Source organism: Musca autumnalis, unplaced genomic scaffold (assembly GCF_047663935.1).
Source record: "Musca autumnalis isolate F117 unplaced genomic scaffold, ASM4766393v1 scaffold_1, whole genome shotgun sequence".
In the NCBI taxonomy this organism is placed as follows: domain Eukaryota; kingdom Metazoa; phylum Arthropoda; class Insecta; order Diptera; family Muscidae; genus Musca; species Musca autumnalis.
Window position 1 is genome coordinate 276,067,646 of NW_027411644.1, and position 21,332 is coordinate 276,088,977.

The window sequence follows — 21,332 nt, forward strand, 5'->3', positions numbered from 1 at the left end:
CGCGTTTTAATGGTCTTTTAATCAGAAATCTTTGCAAATTCTTTAAGCATGTCGTTAAGTTATTGTACCATGTTTTGCCTACAGGTTACTGCGTTTACACAGGGGCTTATCGTTATGATGTTTTTATACATTCTACGTCAAATCATATCAGGGTAACACAATATTCATTATAATTAACGCCCGTATAAACGTACTAAGAGGGTAAATCACTAGCATTGAGTATTGCCCCACGTTGGGCGCCATTAAAGTATATCAATTGTTTTTCAAAAATTATTTTAAAGTTTTTGTTTTTAACTAAAAATCTTGGCAATTTCTTTAGGCATGTCGTTAAGATATTGTATCATGTCTAGCATACAGGTTACTTATAAATGTTTGCCTGTTTATATGTGTGTGTTTTATCTTGATGTGTGTGTGTGTTTTTTCAACTGTCTAAATGTTTATCTCGTAAAAAATCATTTAAATATTATATATTTATTTGTATATGTATAAATGTTGTCATCACTCTTTTTATGTAACTTGTCATTTATTCATTTGATACTCAACATTTGCATTTGTCTTCTTTTATCTCATTTTAGGTAAGAATTGAAGACCAACAGCAACTATTTCATAAACTCAATTGTTTGGTAAGCCACACAGAATTATTGTTTAAGTAGATTTTAATGTGCTATAGAAAGATTTTTGCCGACAAATTTGTAAAGAAAAATAAATTAATTAATTTGAAAATTTTAATATTAATTTTAATTAAATTCTCATTGAAGTCGAGCTTAAGGATCGACGATTTTTTTGCAAGTTAAAAAGGAAAGCCGAAGATTCGATTTTGTGACCTGGTTTCGCTGTTGGTAGCAGCTCATCAGACATATCGACTGTGGAGTGGCTTCTCCGTCATCGAACTTTTCATTTCTCACCTGCAATGTGTTTCTTTATATATAAAACCACTCCACAGCCGGTATGTCTGATGAGCTACCTAAACCAATACGAAACCAGTTCACATAATTTGGTGGTTGTTCGAATCTTTGGCTTTTCTTTTTCACTTGTAAAAATCTTAGATCATAAAGCTCAACTGCAACGAGAAATTAATTAAAATTAATTTTAAAATGATTTTCGCCCTAACAGGCAAAATTTTCAGAAAAAAGGACAGTTTTCATATTTTACAAATTAAAACTGTTGTCCCTACAACAATAGTTTTTGTAATAGTGAACAATACTATGTTTCCTAAGTACGAATATGTATTTTAACCTTGACAATTTTAATGTTTTTTACTAAACATCTTGTTTGTCCCAATCAATTAAACAATACAACAGAGCTTTGGTCCATCTTATCATTGGTTCACTTAACAATATGTATGATCACCTCGACAATATATGCAGTCAGAATATAGTTTTTCGATATCGTGACGAAACAATTTTGCTAATAATTTTATGTTTTATTTTTATCTTTGCTGATTAATTTTAAGATAAATTTCTAAATAAAACCACAAAAATGTATTTTTTTAATTTTTTATTAAAATAAATGTTTCACACTGGTGTAAAGGAAGAATTGTATTGACAAATTTAAAAAATAGTTACCATTCGAATTCCACTGTGTGGGATTGAATCTTTGGCTTTCCTTTTTCGTTTGCAAAAATCTTCGATCATGAAGCTCAACTGCAACGAGAAATTAATTAAAATTAAACAATGCTATGTTTCATATGTTCATATGTTCTAGGAAGTTGTTAACTGAGATCTTAGGTAAATTTTTGTAGTTGCTTGTATTCTTGAATTTTGAACGGTTCGGTATCAATGGACCAGATTCGGAGAAAAAAGTATAAAAATCGAATATTTTCTAAAGTTTTTTGCTATTTTGACCTTTAAGAACAGTTCGTAGTGAGCTCTGATGTTCCACAAAGTTGTATACTGATATATACGCTACATTATTGTGGTTGAATGTTTTCTTGAATTTTGAATGGTTTAATTTCTATGGAGCAGAAACCGAAAAAAGAAAATAAAAATTGCATTTGTTTTGCTATTTTGACCTTTAAGAACCATTTCTACAGGGTTCGTATGTTCTAGAAAGTTGTTTATTGAGATCTAAGGTACATTTTTGTAGTTGGTTGTTTGATTCAATTTTGATCGGTTTGATATCTGTAGGCCAAAATCTGAGAAAAAATTATAACGGAAACTTGACCTGTACGATTTTGACCTTGAAGATAAGGTTGAATGGATTTGATGTCATCACAATTATTATTCCTTAAGATGAGAGCTACAACTTTGCCTCCATGAGTAAACCTAAATTCTTAGCGGTTTAGAAGATATGATCCTGACAAAATGGTCCTTTTTGACATCAAGGCCTCAGGTTTCTGGGGGCCCATAACCGCGAAATTCGAAGTAACAGGGAAAAACGCCGAGACACGTGTCTTCTTATTTTTCTTCTTCCATTACGCTGCGGTGTCAGAATGTGGTTAATTTTTTTCGTGTCGCACAGTGAATTTAAATGTTTGTGCTAAATATGTTTTTTGTCCCACAGAACTTTGGTCATTCATATCATTGGTTCACTTATCCATATGTATGATTACCTCAACAGTATATCTAGTCAGAATATTGTTTTTCGATATCGTAGCGAAACAATTTTGCTAATGTTTTTATGTTTTATTTTTATCTTTGCTGATCCATTTTAAGATAAATTCCTAAATAAAACAACAAAAAATGAATTTTTAATTTTGTTCGTAAAATACATGTTTCACACTGGTATAAAGGAAGATTTGTATTGAAAAAATAAGAAAAAATAATTTTCATTCGAACCCACATCCAAATAGGACTTACAATTTTTTTTAACTAATCGTAGTTTAATAAAAAAAATTCAAAAAGATCGAAGAGTACATTCATTGTTAGAAATTGACACTAAATATTAAATCGCGAAAATTGCATCCAAGTCCACTGTGCAAAATGTCTTTCTAATTTTTAAGAAATAGTTGATAAAACAACAAAAAATACAAAAAAAGATATTTTCAAATTGGAATTCGACTTTTTCAAGGCGCGATACATCAGGTACCGTTAGTAAAAAAAAAACAAAAAAAAATCTGAAAATATACTTAAATGTTTTGATGACGAGTACCATAACCACGGGAAATCGAAGAGTACAATTATTGTTAGAAATTGATATCAAATATTAAATCGCGAAAATTCCATCCAAGTCCACTGTGCTAAATTTCTTTCTATTTTTTTTAAATAAATAGCTCATAAAACAACAAAAAATACAAAACAAAATATTTTCAAATTCGACCAATATTAAAGAAGTTATGAGTATTTCTTTGCATATAATTGTTATAGAATTCGATTTTTTCAAGGCGCGAACCTCTGGTACCGTTAGTCAAAAAAAAAAAAAAAAAAAAAAAAAAAATCTGAAAATATACTTAAATGTTTTGCGGATGAGCAGCATAACCACGGGAAATCAAAAACCACTTTTTGAAAAAATTTCCGATATCACACAGAAATCCCCATATATTTTTTATTAAATGACAGTTGTGCCAAAGTTATTTGGAAAATGTATATGAAAATTATATACACCCAATACAATACATACATGTTAGGAACTATTTTTATAGGACGTATGTATTATATATTTTATCCAAAAGTTGAAAACTTCAACGAGCTGTCATCTAATTTTCCCCAAAGCTTTGAATTCCTCAATGTCCATTTAGCAGTAGCCTTCATATGTCTTCAGAATGCCAGCAATAGTGGATTCCCCATATTTCCCCTTGCCACAGAAATATTTTAAAGGGCCATTATTTGTATACAATAATAAATACAAACCAAAACATTAACACATACACACATATTGCAAATATACAAATCTGTGAATCCGGGCCATGGCATAAATGAATGACATTGCAAATGTGTTGCTGCTGTTGTTGTTGCATCTGCTGTTCTTGCAATGCAATATTCCAGTATGAATTTCACTATTATATTGTGTTGCGTTTGTATACTACTTGCTCATATTTTCCGCTTTGCCAGACCATAATTGAATTTTAAATAAACCCATTCGTTGTATCCTGCTGGCTGATGGTGGTGATGCCATGCCTTGATTTTGTTGGTTGCTGCTTTTGTTTTCATTTGTAGTGATTGTGCTGTTGAGCACTTATCCTTCTTCTTCGTCTACGTCGTCGTGTGTTGAAGAGATCGAGTAAACACACTCACACATATTCCCTATCACCACGACTTTATGGAAGGATGACGAATCCGTTTTCTCATTTAATAGCTATATATATGTATGAATGGTTGGTTGGTTGGATGAGCACAAACGTATATGTTTGTCTGTCTATCTGTCACTCTGCCTGTATGTTGCTGTATGTGTATTTATAGACCAAATAATACTTTAGTTGCTCTGTACCACCACCTCCTTCATCATTTTCCATGAAGAAGTGCAATATCTGTGCCCACAGTCGTTGGTCGCCGTTGTGTTGGTTGTATACAATTTGATAACTGTAAATATAGTCTGTGTGAGATTTTCAGCAGCTTGCCAAGGTTCTTGACTGTTGAAACTATCATCCTGGCATTCTTGGCTGCAATTCTTTACCTTTGCTCCATATATGTATGTCACCTGCATTCTTTTTTCATAAAATCCACCATCAATATATGGCGAGGATGCTTGGTTATTGTTCTTCCTCCCCCGCCTCCCCCTCCCTAAGAAGTGGTAAGCTTGTGTTGACGTCTTATGAATGGGTTTTGCTTTTTTGCTTCTTCTTCTTCTTTTTTGTTGATATTTCATAAAATATTTAACATTAAACTTTTTGCACTCCACTATTACTGCAATTGCTACCTGTTTGAATGGGCGCTGCTGCCACTGCTGTCTTCTTTGCTACCTTTGTGCTGTCTGAATGAATGGCTGACTAGTTCCTTGTGATGTTGTGTTAAAAGATGAGACACTTATATTTTTGTCTACTTCTTTTTCTCCTATGATGCTTTTGCTGTCATTATTTGCCAAGCAGAAGATGCTGCAATCCAATCCAGCAAGGAACAAAGCCAGCTAGTATCTTCTCCGTTCCTACTGTAAAGGTCCTTGGGTCCTTGTATGGTTGTGTGTTGCATTTTAAGTATCTCAGCATCTTACAATCCAATAAGAGAGCATATTTCGTTACCTTTAATTCGTATTATTAGATATGTTACCATGATCTCATCATAAGTTTTTGGGGCATAGGGAGGGGGAGGGCGGCATTGATGGTACTTTATTTACCACACCCAAGTTTTTGTTGGGTCCATAAAAATGACAAAAGTAGTTGTGCTATTACTGGTTTCTGGGTATTAGTTACAATCACTCAGGGACGATGGTTGTTAGTTTTCCTCCCTCTCTCTCTCTGCTTGGAATCCTAATTTCAAGATGTCCTTGTTGGAGACATTTTTGTGGACCAAAGCTAACAAAGCAAGCAATCCTTTTATGAGATATTGAATAAATGAAGTCTATGACATCAATGGTGTTGTCCTCTGCTTTGCTGCTGCTTCTTCTTCTTCTTCTCCTCTCAGACATTTTTGCGTTAAACAAAAAATTCTCAAGAAATTGCTAAGGAATTGCCAGGATATCAACAACAGAAAAAGGTCATCTTTTGCTATATTGTATGAAAGGATAATGATTTTTAGTTTTTGTTTTTAGAGAAAATTTTCACTTTATCTAATTGACTCTTTTTATTTTCAAAAAGAAAAAAATGAATTGGCCATCAGAAAGAGTTTATCTAAGACAAGCTCGTTATTACCTCTCCACCTTTAAAGTTACTTCTCCAACGTCTTCTTAGCCACAACAATTTGTCAAATTGAATTCAATTAATTAATAGCTTAAACTCATTATAAAAGGTTTTCATTTCATAGTGTTGTTTTTGTTTTTTTGCTTAAGAAAAATTTTCATTAACAATGGAAGAGCAACAAAAATACCGCCCAGCCAAAAAATGGATACGTATATAAATCCTTCTTCTTCTACTTCACCAAAAATCATGCTTTTGTTCTTAAAATAATAAAGGCAAAAGCCAGCCTTGTCAGCCTTTCTTTGTCGTTGAAACATGCATACGCACATCGTACATACCTCCCTGCCTTTATTATAATAGGCCAAGTTAATAGGGGAACAACGCAAAAACCAAGCAACCTGTCATTCATTCAATGAGATAAAAACTTGGTTTCTAGCCTTTATTTGTTCCCTTTACCGTTTTGTTGCTGTTGTTACAAAAAGGACTTTGTCGATGAGTATTCTTTGGCAAATAATGTGAAAATCAATGGAAGGAGATGGGTAAGAGGCGGTTTGCTGCAGGTTACAATCTTTTGTTATAAATATAAAACCTGCTCTTCTTCTATCATCTTCTGCTTCTCCTTGTTGCTCTTCCCTTAAAGTTATCTGAAATTTCCCTGCTTATTGAGTTAATTCTTATTGAACTTATCTCGGGCGTCCTTCAACTGTCTTGCCGACAATTCATGGTGGTTTTAGTTGCTTAGTTAATGTGGAAAGCTTGTAACAAAAGCCGACTTTTGTTAACTTTTTAATAGACAGTAGACAATTGCCTTATGTTTGTGTCGGTGGTGGTGGTGTGGTGATGGTCTTGTGAAAAGGTCTTTCAGTGCATTATGGTAATTAAATTAGATTACATGTAATACCATAAATAGTTATGGCCTAAATTGGTGATTAAATTCTCTACAATACCAAAGAGGCATTGTGCCTTTGTGTGGTTGAGAGGTACAGTAAAAGGATTGATTGTAAGGCATGTGGCAGAAATAGTAGCTTGTAGACAAATTTCTTGAATTTTATTTTTGTGGTAAGGACCAGACGCAACTCATATACAAGTGGTTGAGCATCATGATGTGTGAACTCCTCTCACAACGTGTAATGCAGATCAGTGGTTGGGTAAGTCCTCTTTAAAAGAGAATTCGAAAGAAGGGGCGGAACCTAGACATTAAGAGACATGTTTTCGTCAAACTTGTAATTTAACAACATCCCAGAACAAACAAGGGGGACCTCTCGCATATCAAAATATGCAACACGTATCAAAATTAAAGGTAAATTTTTTCCTACTTATAATTTAATAAGTGTACCCAACAATAGTTTGAAGAGTTCAAAAACCGCTAAAAAGGTATGATGTGGTCTGCAGGAGTTTCCAAACCACTATCTTCGGTATGAAAGGTCCACATGTTGAACATTGCACCACGGTAGTTGTAATTATTGAAATTATATAGATGTTCGTACCAGCGCACTAGAGCGCCAGCGTTCGATTCTCACATTTTCAAAATACCGATCAGCCTAATGTCGCGATGTAAACCTTCTCCACAAGTGATGTTTTTAGACACACCGTTTGGACCAGCCGATAAAAAGTGAAATCATTGATAAGAGCGAGAATTCTCTTTTGACCCTTCTGGTATGTTAGCGGAAGCATCGTATGTATCACCGACGTAGACAGGGGGCCCCCCCGAAATCATTTTCGTTCCTATAGGATATTAGCTTATGTTACACATTTTTTTAAGTTTTGAGTAAAATTTTAAACTATTTTACATTTTTCAAGAAATATGTAAAGTATTTGGAGGAAGTATTACAGAGAATTATTTAACTACATTCGTATACTTATTGTCCAACATATTTGAAAATACAACAAGTAAGAAAAGCGTTAAGTTCTTTTTATACCCTCCACCACGAACTGTATTGAAGTGAATGGGAACAATTAGTTTTATTTCGTTTATGAAAGTACTAAACTCTTCCTTTTATTGCAGGAGTAGTACATATATCTGAACTGATAATAATCCCTTCAAAACAGTTAATATGGGGCGACATTTTGTTTCTTTCCAAAACATGGACCAATATTTACAATTTTCCGAATTGAGCGAAATACATAAAATTGGGCAAAACCGACTAGACCTAAACCTGGATATTCTGGATTTGGATAGTTAACAACATCTGGAGCGCCGTTCTATGGAGGCTGTATAAAACGTTAACCTGTACCGATAAATTTCTGGAGGAAAGTTTCGTAACTCCAGCGAAGACTAAATACCTAATTTCTGTTATTCCCATTGAATATTGTGGCTAAAACTTTCAAAATACCGAAAATTGGGAGGGATATTTCTATGGGGGTATATCACTGTGCAACATTTTTAAGGTCATCTTGTGCAAACAAATCGAACTGAGGATTTTTTGAAAGTACAGACCGAAATGACAAGAAACCCTAGTTGGGTTTTGTTGTGTCAGATCCAGCTCGGATTTTATGGCCCCATCTAAACATGGTTAAAATTGAGTTTTTAAAGAAATTCGGGGCTATATCTCTGAAACCAATGTGAATATGCTTCTGACCTATGAAACAGATTTGTAGATAAGAAGAACAAGAATAAAGTATTTGGAGAAATAATGAACTCGAAAAACTACATTGATTGCCTCAAATTTCAAAATATATGCAAAAATGCCACAATTTTTATACATTTCACACCGAATCTCCAAACCGTTAATTTTTTCAGAATATTTTCTTTCTGGAATGTAATACACAACTCTTCAGAACATGTCATTGTTGTAAAATGCCTCTATGCCGTTGTTTTCAGTACATTTTTCAACGATGATTTAATAAAAATGTCAATAATGTAGTGAAATCCAAAATGCGAGAATAAACTGTTGGTGTGAACTGTGTTTGAAATACGTGTTGTAAAAGATATGATGCAAAATACCGCTGAAAGAACATGAAGTACAATTTTTGCAAAAGGTTTTTGCAATAGTTTAGCCGATACTGACCAGAATTTCAGGAGTTATGTAAAATTTTCTATATTTTATAGGTTTTGATGCCCTAAATGGAGTTTTTCTTATGTGTTTTTTTTTTTCAAAAGATAAGTTCTACTAGTTTATAGCTACAATATTGCTAAAGACAGCAAGGCCAAATTCCTATTCGTTTCTGAGATAAAGGCGTGATAAATGCAAAAAAGTGTAGATTTAGCCCGGTTTAAATGAGGCCATAAAATCCGAACTGGATCTGACAGGACAAAACCCTACTAGGGTTTTTGTAGTCTAAATATGTACTTTCAAAAAATGCATACTAGAAGTTGTTTGCATTTTCAGTGTTGCATAGTGTATAAAAACATGGAACAATACGGGAAATTTTCAGGTGGGAAGTTTTATACCACTAACGGAGATTAAATATTAAATTTCAGTTCGTCACAGTATAATTTTCAGCTTTTTTCAAGATATATGGACTTTCCCACGAAAAACATAATACCGCTCTAAACAAAAACAAGGAATACCTTTAGTAAAAATTTCTAAGGATCCTCGAACAGACCTTAAACTGCATTAAACAACTATTTTGAAGGTTTGTGAGGGAGGTACCCCAGTATGGTCCATTTTTTGAGCTAAAACTAAGTTTGGACAACATATTACTAAATCCATAGTTTGGACCAAATCTGTTGCTCCGTTCAAGAAAACCGCGCATACCACTTTAGGTAAACTTCTTGAAATTTTGGGGAAAATACCAGAAGGAGTAGACCGAAAAGCACCATCATTGAACTTTATATAACGCTCGCTCGTGATAAACAAAGTTTGGACCAACGCAGTATCCAGTTCGAAAGTTGTCGTGCACTACACATGGTAGCCGTAGGTGTTCTTTACAGGTTGCGGGCCATTTTCTCTGGAAGTGTGGACTTGTCCCTGAAAAAAACTTGTACTGTAGTAATAGGGACTCCGAGAACACTTGTTGCAAAAAAGCAAAGCGTTTCCAGAGAGGTCTTTTATTTATTAATTTATTTATTTCATATTTTTACTTTTTACTAAATTATTATAATAAAGGATGTGAAGCCATGACTACTGAGGTCTTAAGCTTATACAGGTATATTTACTAATTATCCAGAGAGGCCTTAAGCTACACTTCTCCGAAAATTTTGGAAATACTCAGTGGAAGGTTACCGAAAGAGTAGATCGTTATGGTTCATCTTCGAAGTTGATCTAAATTTGGACAAAATGTTACGAAGGCCACATTTTGGGCCGAAGCGGTTAATCTGTTCGAGAATTATCGTGCTCTCCAGGCAGCTATACAGACCGACGAACATAGCTAAGTCGACTCCAAGTTTTCTGAAACACACTTTGGCCCTAAAATAATTATTTCGATGAGGCACATTTTGATTAAAGGCAGAGAGTATAAAAAATGTAGATTGGGAAAAATTGTGTTTATGGTTTTTTTACTAAAATAATGTATGCCTATGAATGCATTGGATTGGAAGCCAGAATTTAATTTTAAACGAATTCAAGACTGGTTGCCAGAATTTCCCTTGTTCCTGATAAATTTATGAGAAGATCCACTATAGGAAACCAGAATTTCTATTAGTTCGACGATTGGTCGCAAAAATTAGTCTATTGATGAACGATTGGGCGACAGAATTTGTCATTTAAATATCCGCTAGAATTTCATGATGGATAGACTCACTATTGCTTAGCATTAGTTCTCTATCAAGAAAACCAATATTGGCCTTCAGAAATTCTTTGTGATAAGATCTACGATTGGGCACTAAAATATCTTTAGGCAAATAACTACAATTGGATTCTTTATTAAAATAACAACGATTGGACACCTGAATTTCCGAAATTCGAAAATTGACCATATTCTGACACCGCAGCGTGATACAATACCAAAAAAGAAGGCACGTGTATTGGAGTTTTTTGTTAAGATATTTCTAAGGGTTTCCGATTGTATACTCTTTCTTTGGCCTTACCGAAGTGATATCACTAAATTACATAACATTCACTGTGGTTGTGAGTTATTTAATAAATGGTACACCCAAAAATATATGCGATTATTAATATATCCATTGTTTTGAACATATATTAACTCTGATATATTGTCAAAAAGTTCTGAAAGTTGGCCAAGAAGTCTTACGTCATTTTTATTAAAAATAGTAAAAAAATTATTTCATCAGTAATATAAGTCTTAAATAAGGTTTACATCATTGCTAAATAAAAAAAATTCGCTAACATGAACTTTCAAAATTTTAATCAGGCGGCCCACCCCCCCCCCCCCCGCCCCGAAATGAAATCCTGGCTACGTCCCTGGTATGTATGACCTTTGTTGTGCATAGCGACGAAGCTAATCATTGACACAGTGACTCTCATAGATCAGACAATAGCTATACGAATAAATTTACATCATATAATACCTGAGAGCCTTATCCGCATTATAAAAAATTTTCAAATACCTTATGAACTTCTTAAAAAAAAACTTAAATACTTTATCCGAACTGTAAAAATTATTAACATATTTTATCCACATCATAAAAATACATCATTGCCCTATCAGTGTCTTATCCACATTATACAAAATATTAGAATGCTAAATAAATATCATAAAAATTTCTAATCCGTGTCATGAAAAATATTTATATAGTTTATCCACATCGTAACAATACATTAATGCCTTATCCGCATTATCCAAATTATTAAAATAATTTATAAATGTCATAGAAATGCGCATCTATTTTGTCCGAGTTTTAAAAAGTATTTATATATTTTATGCACATTTAAAAAATACTTCAGTACCTTATCCGCATTATTAAAATATAAAAATAAGAAGTATTTATATATTTTATATACGTCTTAAAAATATTTCAGTGTCTTATCCGCATTATCCAAAATAATAAAATACCTTATAAATGTAATAAACAAACGTAAATATTTTATCCGAACAGTAAAAAGTTGTTTTATATATTTTATCCACATTGTAAAATATATCTCAGTGCATTAGCCGCATTATCCATAATTATTTAAATCCTCTTTAAACGTCAGAGGACACTTAAACGTCATAAAAAGTATTTTCATATTTTATCCACATTGTAAAATATAGTTCAGTGCCTTATCCGGATTATCCGAAATAATAAAATACCTTATAAATGTCATAAATAAAGGTAAATATTTTATCCGAGCTGTAAAAAGTTTTTATATATTTTATCCACATTGTAAAATATATTTCAGTGCTTTAGCCGCATTATCCATAAATATTTAAATCCTCTTTAAAGTTGAGAGGACACTTAAACGTCATAAAAAGTATTTTCATATTTTATCCACTTTGTAAAAAATAGTTCAGTGCCTTATCCGCATTATCCAGAATAATAAAATTCCTTATAATTTCATAAATAAATGTAAATATTTTATTCGAATTAGAAAAAAATATTTATATATTTTATCCACATCGTAACAATACATTAACGCCATATCCGCATTATCCAAAATATTAAAATATGTAAATATTTTATCCGATGTATTTGTATATATTATCTACATTGTTAGAAATACTTTTTTGAGCGTCATAAGAGTACGTAAATACTTTAACCGTGTTATAAGAAGTGTTTTATAATTTATCCACATCGTAAAACAATGCCAGTGCTCTCTAAGTGCCTTATCCTCATTATCCAAAATATTAAAATCCTTTTTAATGTCATATAAATACTTTAACATTGTTATGCAAAGTATTTATATATTTTATCCGTTATCCGCAGTAATGGTCGGGACCGGAGGAAATCGGAGCTATATCCAAATCTGAACCGATTTCGATATAATTTGGGACACTTATTTCTAGACCGAATTCAATCACACATTCAAAATTTCATCGAAATCGGACATATATAGCGTGTGCGGTACAGAAAATACGTGAAATCGGCCGAAAATATATATGGGAGCTATATCCAAATCTGAACCGATTTTCACCAAAAGCAATAGCCTTCTTCCTATGGCTAAACAAATCGTAGTCCCCAATTTTCAGCTGAATCGGACAAAAAATGCGACCTGTACGTTGCGAACAAAAATACATGGACAGACGGACGGACGGACATGCCTAAATCGACTCGGAAAGTGATTATATGTATATCCCCAAAAGGAACTATGGGTCTATTTCGTTTCATTTTGTATGTTACATACAAATGCACAAAGACATAATTCCCCATACCACAGTGTGGTGTAGGGTATGAAAATGCGTTCTTGCAAATATTTTTAAATAAGAGTAATTATGAATTTTATGTGAAGTTTAAAAGATTGAAAAAAAAACTAAATAATTTAGTTGTGCATTGTTTTTGTCTATTGACATGAATTATAATCCCGAATCATAAAAATTTTTACGAATAATCGGTGTAAAATTAACCTAAAAATCAGTGTTTTTTCGGATAATGGAGGTTTATAGTTTTTTTGCCGGGTTCACCCACTTCATGAGGATTTATTTGACGTTTGCGTTATAGAATTGACATTTGAAACCCTAACACAGTGGGTTTGGGTTAAGTTTAACGGTGTGTTACGGATAATCAATTCCCGGGCAATCGAGATTCGACTGTACTTTATAAATGTTATAAAAATACTTAATAAATATTTTGGTCATTGTTCCAAAGGTTTTCTTTAAAAAATCCTTTGATTTTTAATAATTAAACATATTGCTTACGTTTAAAGCTTCAGCATGTTAAAAACCTACATACATATTTCCAAAACCACTACAACCGTATGTTTCACCATTATCACGACAAACAAGTCAACTGACAATTGTTGCCGCTGCTAAGCATTATTAACCCGCAAGAAGAAAGGTGTTCTAGTGTAACTGACATAATGTAGACAGCAAAGGGCAAATGAGAGCACAAACATGCCTTAGCCAGGTTAGCTGGCAGGCAGGCAGTCAGGCAAGCATTTTTAGATGTTACGTAAATTATAAGATAATTTGTCCTCTAGTCATATATTCTATTTCAATTTTGTGTTCATTTTTGACAACACATGAGATGTGAATACAAAAGGACTCAATGAGAGGAAACCAAAGCAAAGCAAGAAAAAAAAAACACGACAGCATCAACAACAGTAATAGCCTACAGGACTATTTGAGATGAGCCACAACAACAGAGAACATTAACACAAATTCACGTCATAGATTTTGCAAATGGCAGTTTGTTAGGTGATATGCCGTGGGGTGGTGGTGGTGGTGGGAGTCTTGTGATGCACGTGTGTGTGTGACCTATCTAAACTGCCATTATATAAAGTCCCAAAAACGAGTGAAATAAATGCTTGAGGATATCATTCTCTATGCTACATTAGCAGCATGGTTCTTTTAGCTATTTTTTCCTAATATAGGCAAGCATATGTTTTTTCGGAGGGCCTTCCACCACTAACAACACGTTATAAATTGCTATTGTAAAATGAGATATAGACATGTTTTAAATAATGATGGAATTGATGTGTAAATTATGGCATAGATATGTCGGCTAAAGTCAATCCTTTTAATGTTTCTTTTGATTGTTTTCAAAACCCAGCAAAAGATTCTCGCATTTTTAGCATTACAAATAAAATGTGCTTTACAACATTCTTAGACAGTCCTGCTCTATCTCTTTTATTTGTTCTTGTTATTTTTTCACCATCTTTCATCACCATATATTGTGTATTCTTCTTCTCATTCACAACATCCATCCATCCATCCATTTACCATCATCACAAAGTCATATTACTGTGAACATGATGCATTGTTTTCGAATTTGTATTTTTAAAAGTCTTTCTATGCTAAGCTCGCTACTACTGGGCCATCATTATTCGTGTTCATTCATTCAAATGTGAGGGGAAGGTTTTACACATTCATATCCTTTTCCATGTGACAGGATATTTTTTTGTATTTGTTTATTTGTGTCTATACTCCTTTTTGTTAACTTAACACATTTATCTCTTCGCGTAGAAAATAAAACATATGATAATACAATGACTATGAGTGACTGGTTGACTGACTGGCTCACTGGCTGACTGATTTCTTCTCCTTAGACATATGACCCACTTGGGAGATTTATTTTGACTCCTTGTTAAATAAATTATAAAAACAAAAAAATGTTCATAATTTGAAAATTTGTTTTGGTATATATATTTTTCAACTGCCATCGTTTATAGATGTGTAATTATTATTGTATGTTTTTTCGTCCTCGCTTAAAGTCAAGAAGCAACAACCGCCATAAGTTGTTAAGCAGAGAATTGAAATGGGAAACAAAGATAATAGCAATGTGAGAGTTAGAAATGTAAGGGACCAAAAAGGATATTATGGAGACATCATTAACGTAGGAAAAAATTGGAGCCCAATATTTATTATGAAACTTCAAATAGACAGACAGAAACATCCACTCCCGTAGTGGCGCCCAACGTGGGACTGAATAAAGGAAGTCCAACATGGGCCTTATATAACGTTCTATGATTGTGTTGTTGTGTGTAGCTTTTTAGAGGAATATCATATATTCAGATTCTTTTTAAAAATTTCATTCCAATTCCTTAGTGGCGCCCAAGTGGGACACAGTAAAAAATGAAAGGCATGTTTTTAGTTTCTGATATAACAGAAAATAGTACCTTCTATATAAACTTTTGTCATAAGTCATATTTTTTTTTTTGATCTGAAACGTTTTTAACTTCTTCGGTGTAGGGAGAAATTATATTTCTTTAAATATCATAATTTATTTATTTTTTATATTTGAGTTTATCACCCACAAGAAAATTATCCCCAACTTTTTTTAACTTCTTTCACTTTTTAATCTGTTAAATTAAATAACAGAAAAAGTTATAAAGTTAATATTTATATGGTAAGCAACAACCACAAGCAGAATGACAACAGCAACAACAAAATCAATTGTCAACATTGAATAAGAGTTGAAAAAACTTAAAGCATCAACAACAATTGTAATAACTTAAATAAAAAGCAGCTTGAAAAGTAGAAGAAGCAACAAGAAAAGGCATATTTACCCCTTCTTAGTTTCTAACTACTGTTGACTTGTTGCAAATAAAAACAAACATTGTTAGAACTTAACAAAAAGTATTAAAAACTATTTCAAGAAAATACTAAAACAACGCACACACGGACACAACAGTCATACCATACAATTGTACATTCATACTAGCATGCAGAATGTACGTTCATGATGCCGCTACACAAGGACATGGGGACATGTGGGGCAAAAAAAAAATAAGGAAAAGCAACAATAAAATTAAAGGGAAAAAAGTAAACAAGCAAATACTTACAAACAATGTGGAAATGAAATGGAAACAGAAACCTTATTTTACACACACTTACACAATTGTTTACATATATCCATATTTAGACTGTCTGTCGTATGTATTCTGGCTGGCTACTGTAGCTTTCAAGTATTTACTTTCATCCTGAGGAAAGAGATGACTTTTTGGTTACATATTGTAGATTGTATGTATGCATGTGTTTGCATGGGGGAAGGAGGGCACGGACTCTATGTGATTTTTCTTTGCATCTTGAGGACCAACGAATATCACAAATAGACTTTCTAGTGTTTTTACTTTTGATTATTTGGCAACTTTATGAGACCAAGTTTTTGAAGCTTTGACGCAGGCCTATGGATCTTTGCTATGCCACAACTATGCTACACATTTTGACTCTATTTTTCAAGAATTTTTATCCATAAAGGATCAACGGCATAAAATTTGGTTAAAGCCTGAACAAAAACTTTTTTTTTCAGCAGAATATTACCAGATTAGCAATCATTTGCTGTATCTAGGAATGTGATAAGATATTATTGGGCCTCCTTTTTACTTCGCTTGAATCCTCTCCACAAATGCCGATACATTTGGTGATTTTGCTGCTTTAGGAGGGAGATTAGGTTTGTGAAGATTTTATGACTAATGGCACTACATTTAAAGGATTTTCAAGCGCAAAGGACCGAATATATCAATATTGGTTAAGCCGTAGCAATAAACAGTAATATGTCATTTATAACACTGTCCGATGAAATATTTCAAATGAAAGAAAATTTGTATTTTAATTTGGAAACATTCAAAATTTTATAAAAATTCGATTTTATCCTTCAAAATATTATTTTTAAAAATCAATCACTAAAGATCAATGTTTAGCCCTTAAAAAAAACTAAAAACGAAAAAGACTAATCCTTCAAAAAAAAAAAAAAATAAATAAATTAAATACATAAACAATTAAATAAAAAAATATTAAATAAAATAACAAAATTAAATAAATAAATAAAAATAAATAAATAAAATAAAAATGCACGATTATTACAAAATCCCCGATAAGTCCTTCAAAAAATATTATAAATCCACTAATAGTCCATGAAAAAATATTGTTAAAAATCCACAATTAGTCCATCTAAAAATATTATTAAAAATCCACGATTAGTTACTCTACAAATATTTTTAAGAATCCGCGGTTAGTCCCTCTAAAAATATTTAAATAATCCACGATTAATCCCTCTAAAAATATTTAAAAAAATCAACGATTAGTCCTTCAAAAAAATATTTTTAAAAATCTGTGATAAGTCCCTCTAAAAAATATTTTAAAAAATCCACAGTTAGTCCCTCTAAAAATATTTTAAAAAATCCGCAGTTAGTCCCTCTAAAAATGTTTTTAAAAATCCAGTATTAGTCCTTCAAAAAATATTATTAAAATCCACGATTAGTCCTTCTAAAAATATTTTTAAAAATCTTCAACTAGTCCCCCTAAAACTATTTTTAAAAATTTACGATTAGTTCCTCTAAAGATATTTTTAAAAATCCATCATTCGCTCTTCTAAAAATATTTTTTAATATCCACGATTAGTCCCTCTACAAATATTTTTAAAAATCCAGTATTAGTCCCTCTAAAAATATTTTTAAATATCCAGTGTTAGTCCCTAAAAAATATTATTAAAAATCCACGATTACTCCCTCTAAAAATATTATTAAAAATTCCACGATTAATTCCTCTATAAATATTATTAAAAATCTATTAGTCCCTTTAAAAATATGTTTAAAAATCCACGGTTGGTCCCTCTAAAATATTTTTAAAAATCCTAATAAAATAGTTGTTTTAAAATATTAAAACAACAACAATGGGATTAAGCCAGACTATTTTGAAAAAACAAAATTGCAAACGCTATCCCAATAAAAAAACGCCACAATGCTTCTAAATTAGTCCCCCTAAAACTATTTTTAAAAATCCACGATTAGTCCTTCTAAAAATATTTTTAAAAATCCATGATTACCTCTTTTAAAAATATTTTTAAATATCCATGATTAGACCCTCTTAAAATATTTTAAAAAATCCATGATTAGCTCTTCTAAAAATATTTTTAAAATTCAGTATTAGTCCTTCAAGTTAGTCAGTTAGTCCATCTAAAAATGTTTTTAAAAATCCAGGATTAGTCCCTCTAAAAATATTTTTTAAAAATACATGATTACCTCTTCTAAAAATATTTTCAAATACCCACGATTTGCCCTCTAAAAATATTTTTAAAAATACGTGAAAAATATTTTTAAAGTTCCAGGATTAGTCCTCTAAAAATATTATTAAAAATCCACGATTAACCCCTCTAAAAATATGTTTAAAAACCACGATTAATTCCTCTAAAAATATTATTAAAAATCCACTATTATTCCCTCTAAAAATATGTTTAAAAATCCTCAATTAGTCCCCCTAAAGCTGTTTTTAAAAATCCACGATTAAAATATTTTTAAAAATCCTAAAAATATTTTTAAAAATCCATGATTAGGTCTTCTACAAATAAGTTTAAATATTCACAATTTAAAAATATTTGTAAAAATCTACGATTAGTCCCTATACAAGGATTTTTCAAAACCCACGATTAGCCCCTCTAAAAATATTTTTAAAAATCCACGATTAGTCCCTCAGAAAATATTTGTAAAAATCCACGATTAGTCCCTCTAAAAATATTTTTTAAAAATCCACGGTTAGTAGTTCAAAAAATATTTGTAAAAATCCACGTTTAGTCCCACTAAAACTTTTTGTAAAAATCCACGATTAGTCGCTCTAAAAATATTTTTTAAAATTCCGCCATTATTCCCTCTAAAAATATTTTTAAAAATCATTGATAAGTCCGTCAAAAAAATATTTCGACAAAATCCACGATTAGTAGCTCAAAAAATATTTCTAAAAAATCATCGATTAGTCCCTCAAAAAACATTTTTAAAAAATCATCGATTAGCCCATCTAAAAATATTACAAAAAAAAAAACACGGTTAGTCCTTCAAAAAATATTATTGAAAATCCAGGATTATTCCCTTTAAAAATATTATTAAAAATCCAGGATTAGTCCTTTAAAAATATTCTTCTTTTTAATATTAATACTTCAGAATATTTAAAAAACTCACGCTCTCTAGGAATATGATAGAATATGTATTTGGCCCAGTTTTCTCTTACTTCATTCGGAGCATGGTAACAAATGACTATCCTTCGTCCACACCTTGTTTGGGCCTTACTCGGAGCATGGTCACCAATGGGTTTTCTTTCGTCCTCCTAACAGTTATTTTGCTACTGGTTAATAAATCTCATTTAGCAAAAATAATTAATTATTCAAATTTAGTGGTCGCAGCCAGTCAGTTAGTCCCTCTAAAAATATTTTAAAAAATCTACGATTACTTCCTCAAAAAATAATTTTAAAAAATTATCGATTAGTCCATCTAAAAATATTACAAAAAAACCTTCAAAAAAATATTATTGAAAATCCAGGATTAGTCCCTTTAAAAATATTATTAAAAATTCAGTATTAGTCCTTTAAAAATATTCTTAAAAATATTCTTTTTAATATTAGTACCTCAAATAATATTTTAAAAATCCACTCTCTCTAGGAATATGATAGAATATATATTTGGCCCAGTTTTCTCCTACTTCATTCAGAGCATGGTAACAAATGACTACCCTTCGTCCACACCTTGTTTGGTCCTTACTCGTAGCATGGTCACCAATGGTTTTTCTTTCGACCTCCTTTCGTTTGCTCCTTACAGTTATTTTGCCACTGGTTAATAAATCTCATTTAGCAAAAATAATTAAATATTCAAATTTAGTGGTCGCAGCCAGTCAATTTATATTTCCCCCTTCTCTCTCTCTCTATCTCTCTCCCTCTGTTTTGCAACATAAATTAAAATAACAGAAACTCCAATCTTGTTAAGAAATTGAAAAACCCCACAGTTTGCAACAGAGGTGGCTGGCATTCAGGCAGGATACTTAAGTAAACAAATAAAACTCTTAACTTTATATTTGCTTTAGTTTGTTGCATCATCGGAATGGAGTTAGTAGCAAAGGACATAAAACCGTAACAAACTGGAACAAGTGTTTGTTGTGCACCCAAAGAAAGTTTTTAATGCTTGGTGTGTTGTGATTGTATTGGAGACAAAAAAAAAACAAACTCGAACTAAACTCAACAAAAACCCACTTACAATGGCCTGAGGACTTTTGTTGCAGTCCTGTGTGTGTGCGAGAGAGTTTTCTAGTTTCTAGCCATGTAACTCGTAGACAGACAGACAAACTTCTTGCTATTTCAACTGCTTGCATTTTGTCGCGTCCAAATAATTTAATTTCAACCATTGTATGATTGTTGTTGTTCCTGTTGTGTGGGGCTTAGAACAAAATCAAAACCAAAATTCAACCAACCATTCAAACACATAAAATGTTGTTAACTTGATTTTTATTTGCTTTGCTAGTAGTCGCAGTAGTAGTTGTTGTTGTTGTTACTCATGCAACATTCATCCATTTGCCAAAGTACTCATAAATCCAAACCTTGTTTGTTTTTCTTTCATTTTTTCTCTACTGCTACTACTACTTTTGATGCTGCATAAACGAGAACAACTAAGGCAACACACACCCACCTATACACAAATTATGCACATTGTTGCACATCCCTTGAAATCATTTTTAGGGCATTTGTGTGTATGTGTTTTTGTTTCGTTGTGTTTAGTATGGCTTGTTGCTGAATCAAAGTTCCTTTGACTTTGTTGTTTGAAATCACTTCACATCAATGATAACGAGATGACAATATGTAACTCGTATTGTTGTTTTTTCCTCACAACATTGTCGATCTCTCTGGCATCTACTGCTGATGATGATGATGTTGATGACAATAATTTCACTGCTGGTTAGCAGCAAACCAAACCAATAAAATATGAAATCACCAATGACTTTAGGATATTTTTTTATGACTTATTATTGTTGATAATGCCTGGCAATGGAGGTATGCGACTTTGTTGAGGTTATATTGTAAGGGTTAGGATATTAAATTGAACTAGAAATAAGTTTAAAGTCCATGGGAACGTATGAAAGCTAATAATATGTATACGCTCTTACGAACTTCTTTCATAGTATACGGTGACGTATGTTTCTGATCATACTTATGCGCCTTCATGCGCTTAGTTTTATAATCTCAGGTTTAAGGATAACAAAGAGTGTCTCTACTTTTGATGATATTGCTACTTTAAGAAGTTGAGTTTTTGAAATGTTGGCCTTACGATTATATTTATACGCCATTACGGCAGACTTATGCTTCACACTGTGTTATCAAAAAACGGAGGGCAAACTTTGCTTCCCTGTTTTAATTTTATTTTTTTTCCAAAGTTACCACAATACAAAATATTGT

General features: G+C 32.0%; 1 protein-coding gene across 28 annotated transcripts in view; it reads left to right on the plus strand.

Annotated features, from left to right (window-relative positions):
* The window catches only part of heph (polypyrimidine tract-binding protein 1 heph), a 757,797-nt gene that overhangs the window by 503,204 nt on the left and 233,261 nt on the right, over positions 1-21,332 (plus strand). For 2 of the 28 annotated variants that reach the window (XM_073961221.1, XM_073961245.1), the window contains exon 3: positions 576-623. The exons of 25 other annotated variants lie outside the window; for them this stretch is intronic. In XM_073961221.1, coding sequence (XP_073817322.1) covers positions 576-623 — 48 coding nt within the window. Of the gene's footprint in view, positions 1-575; positions 624-21,332 lie in introns of those variants that run through there. One more of the 28 variants, XM_073961219.1, reaches the window with a different exon arrangement.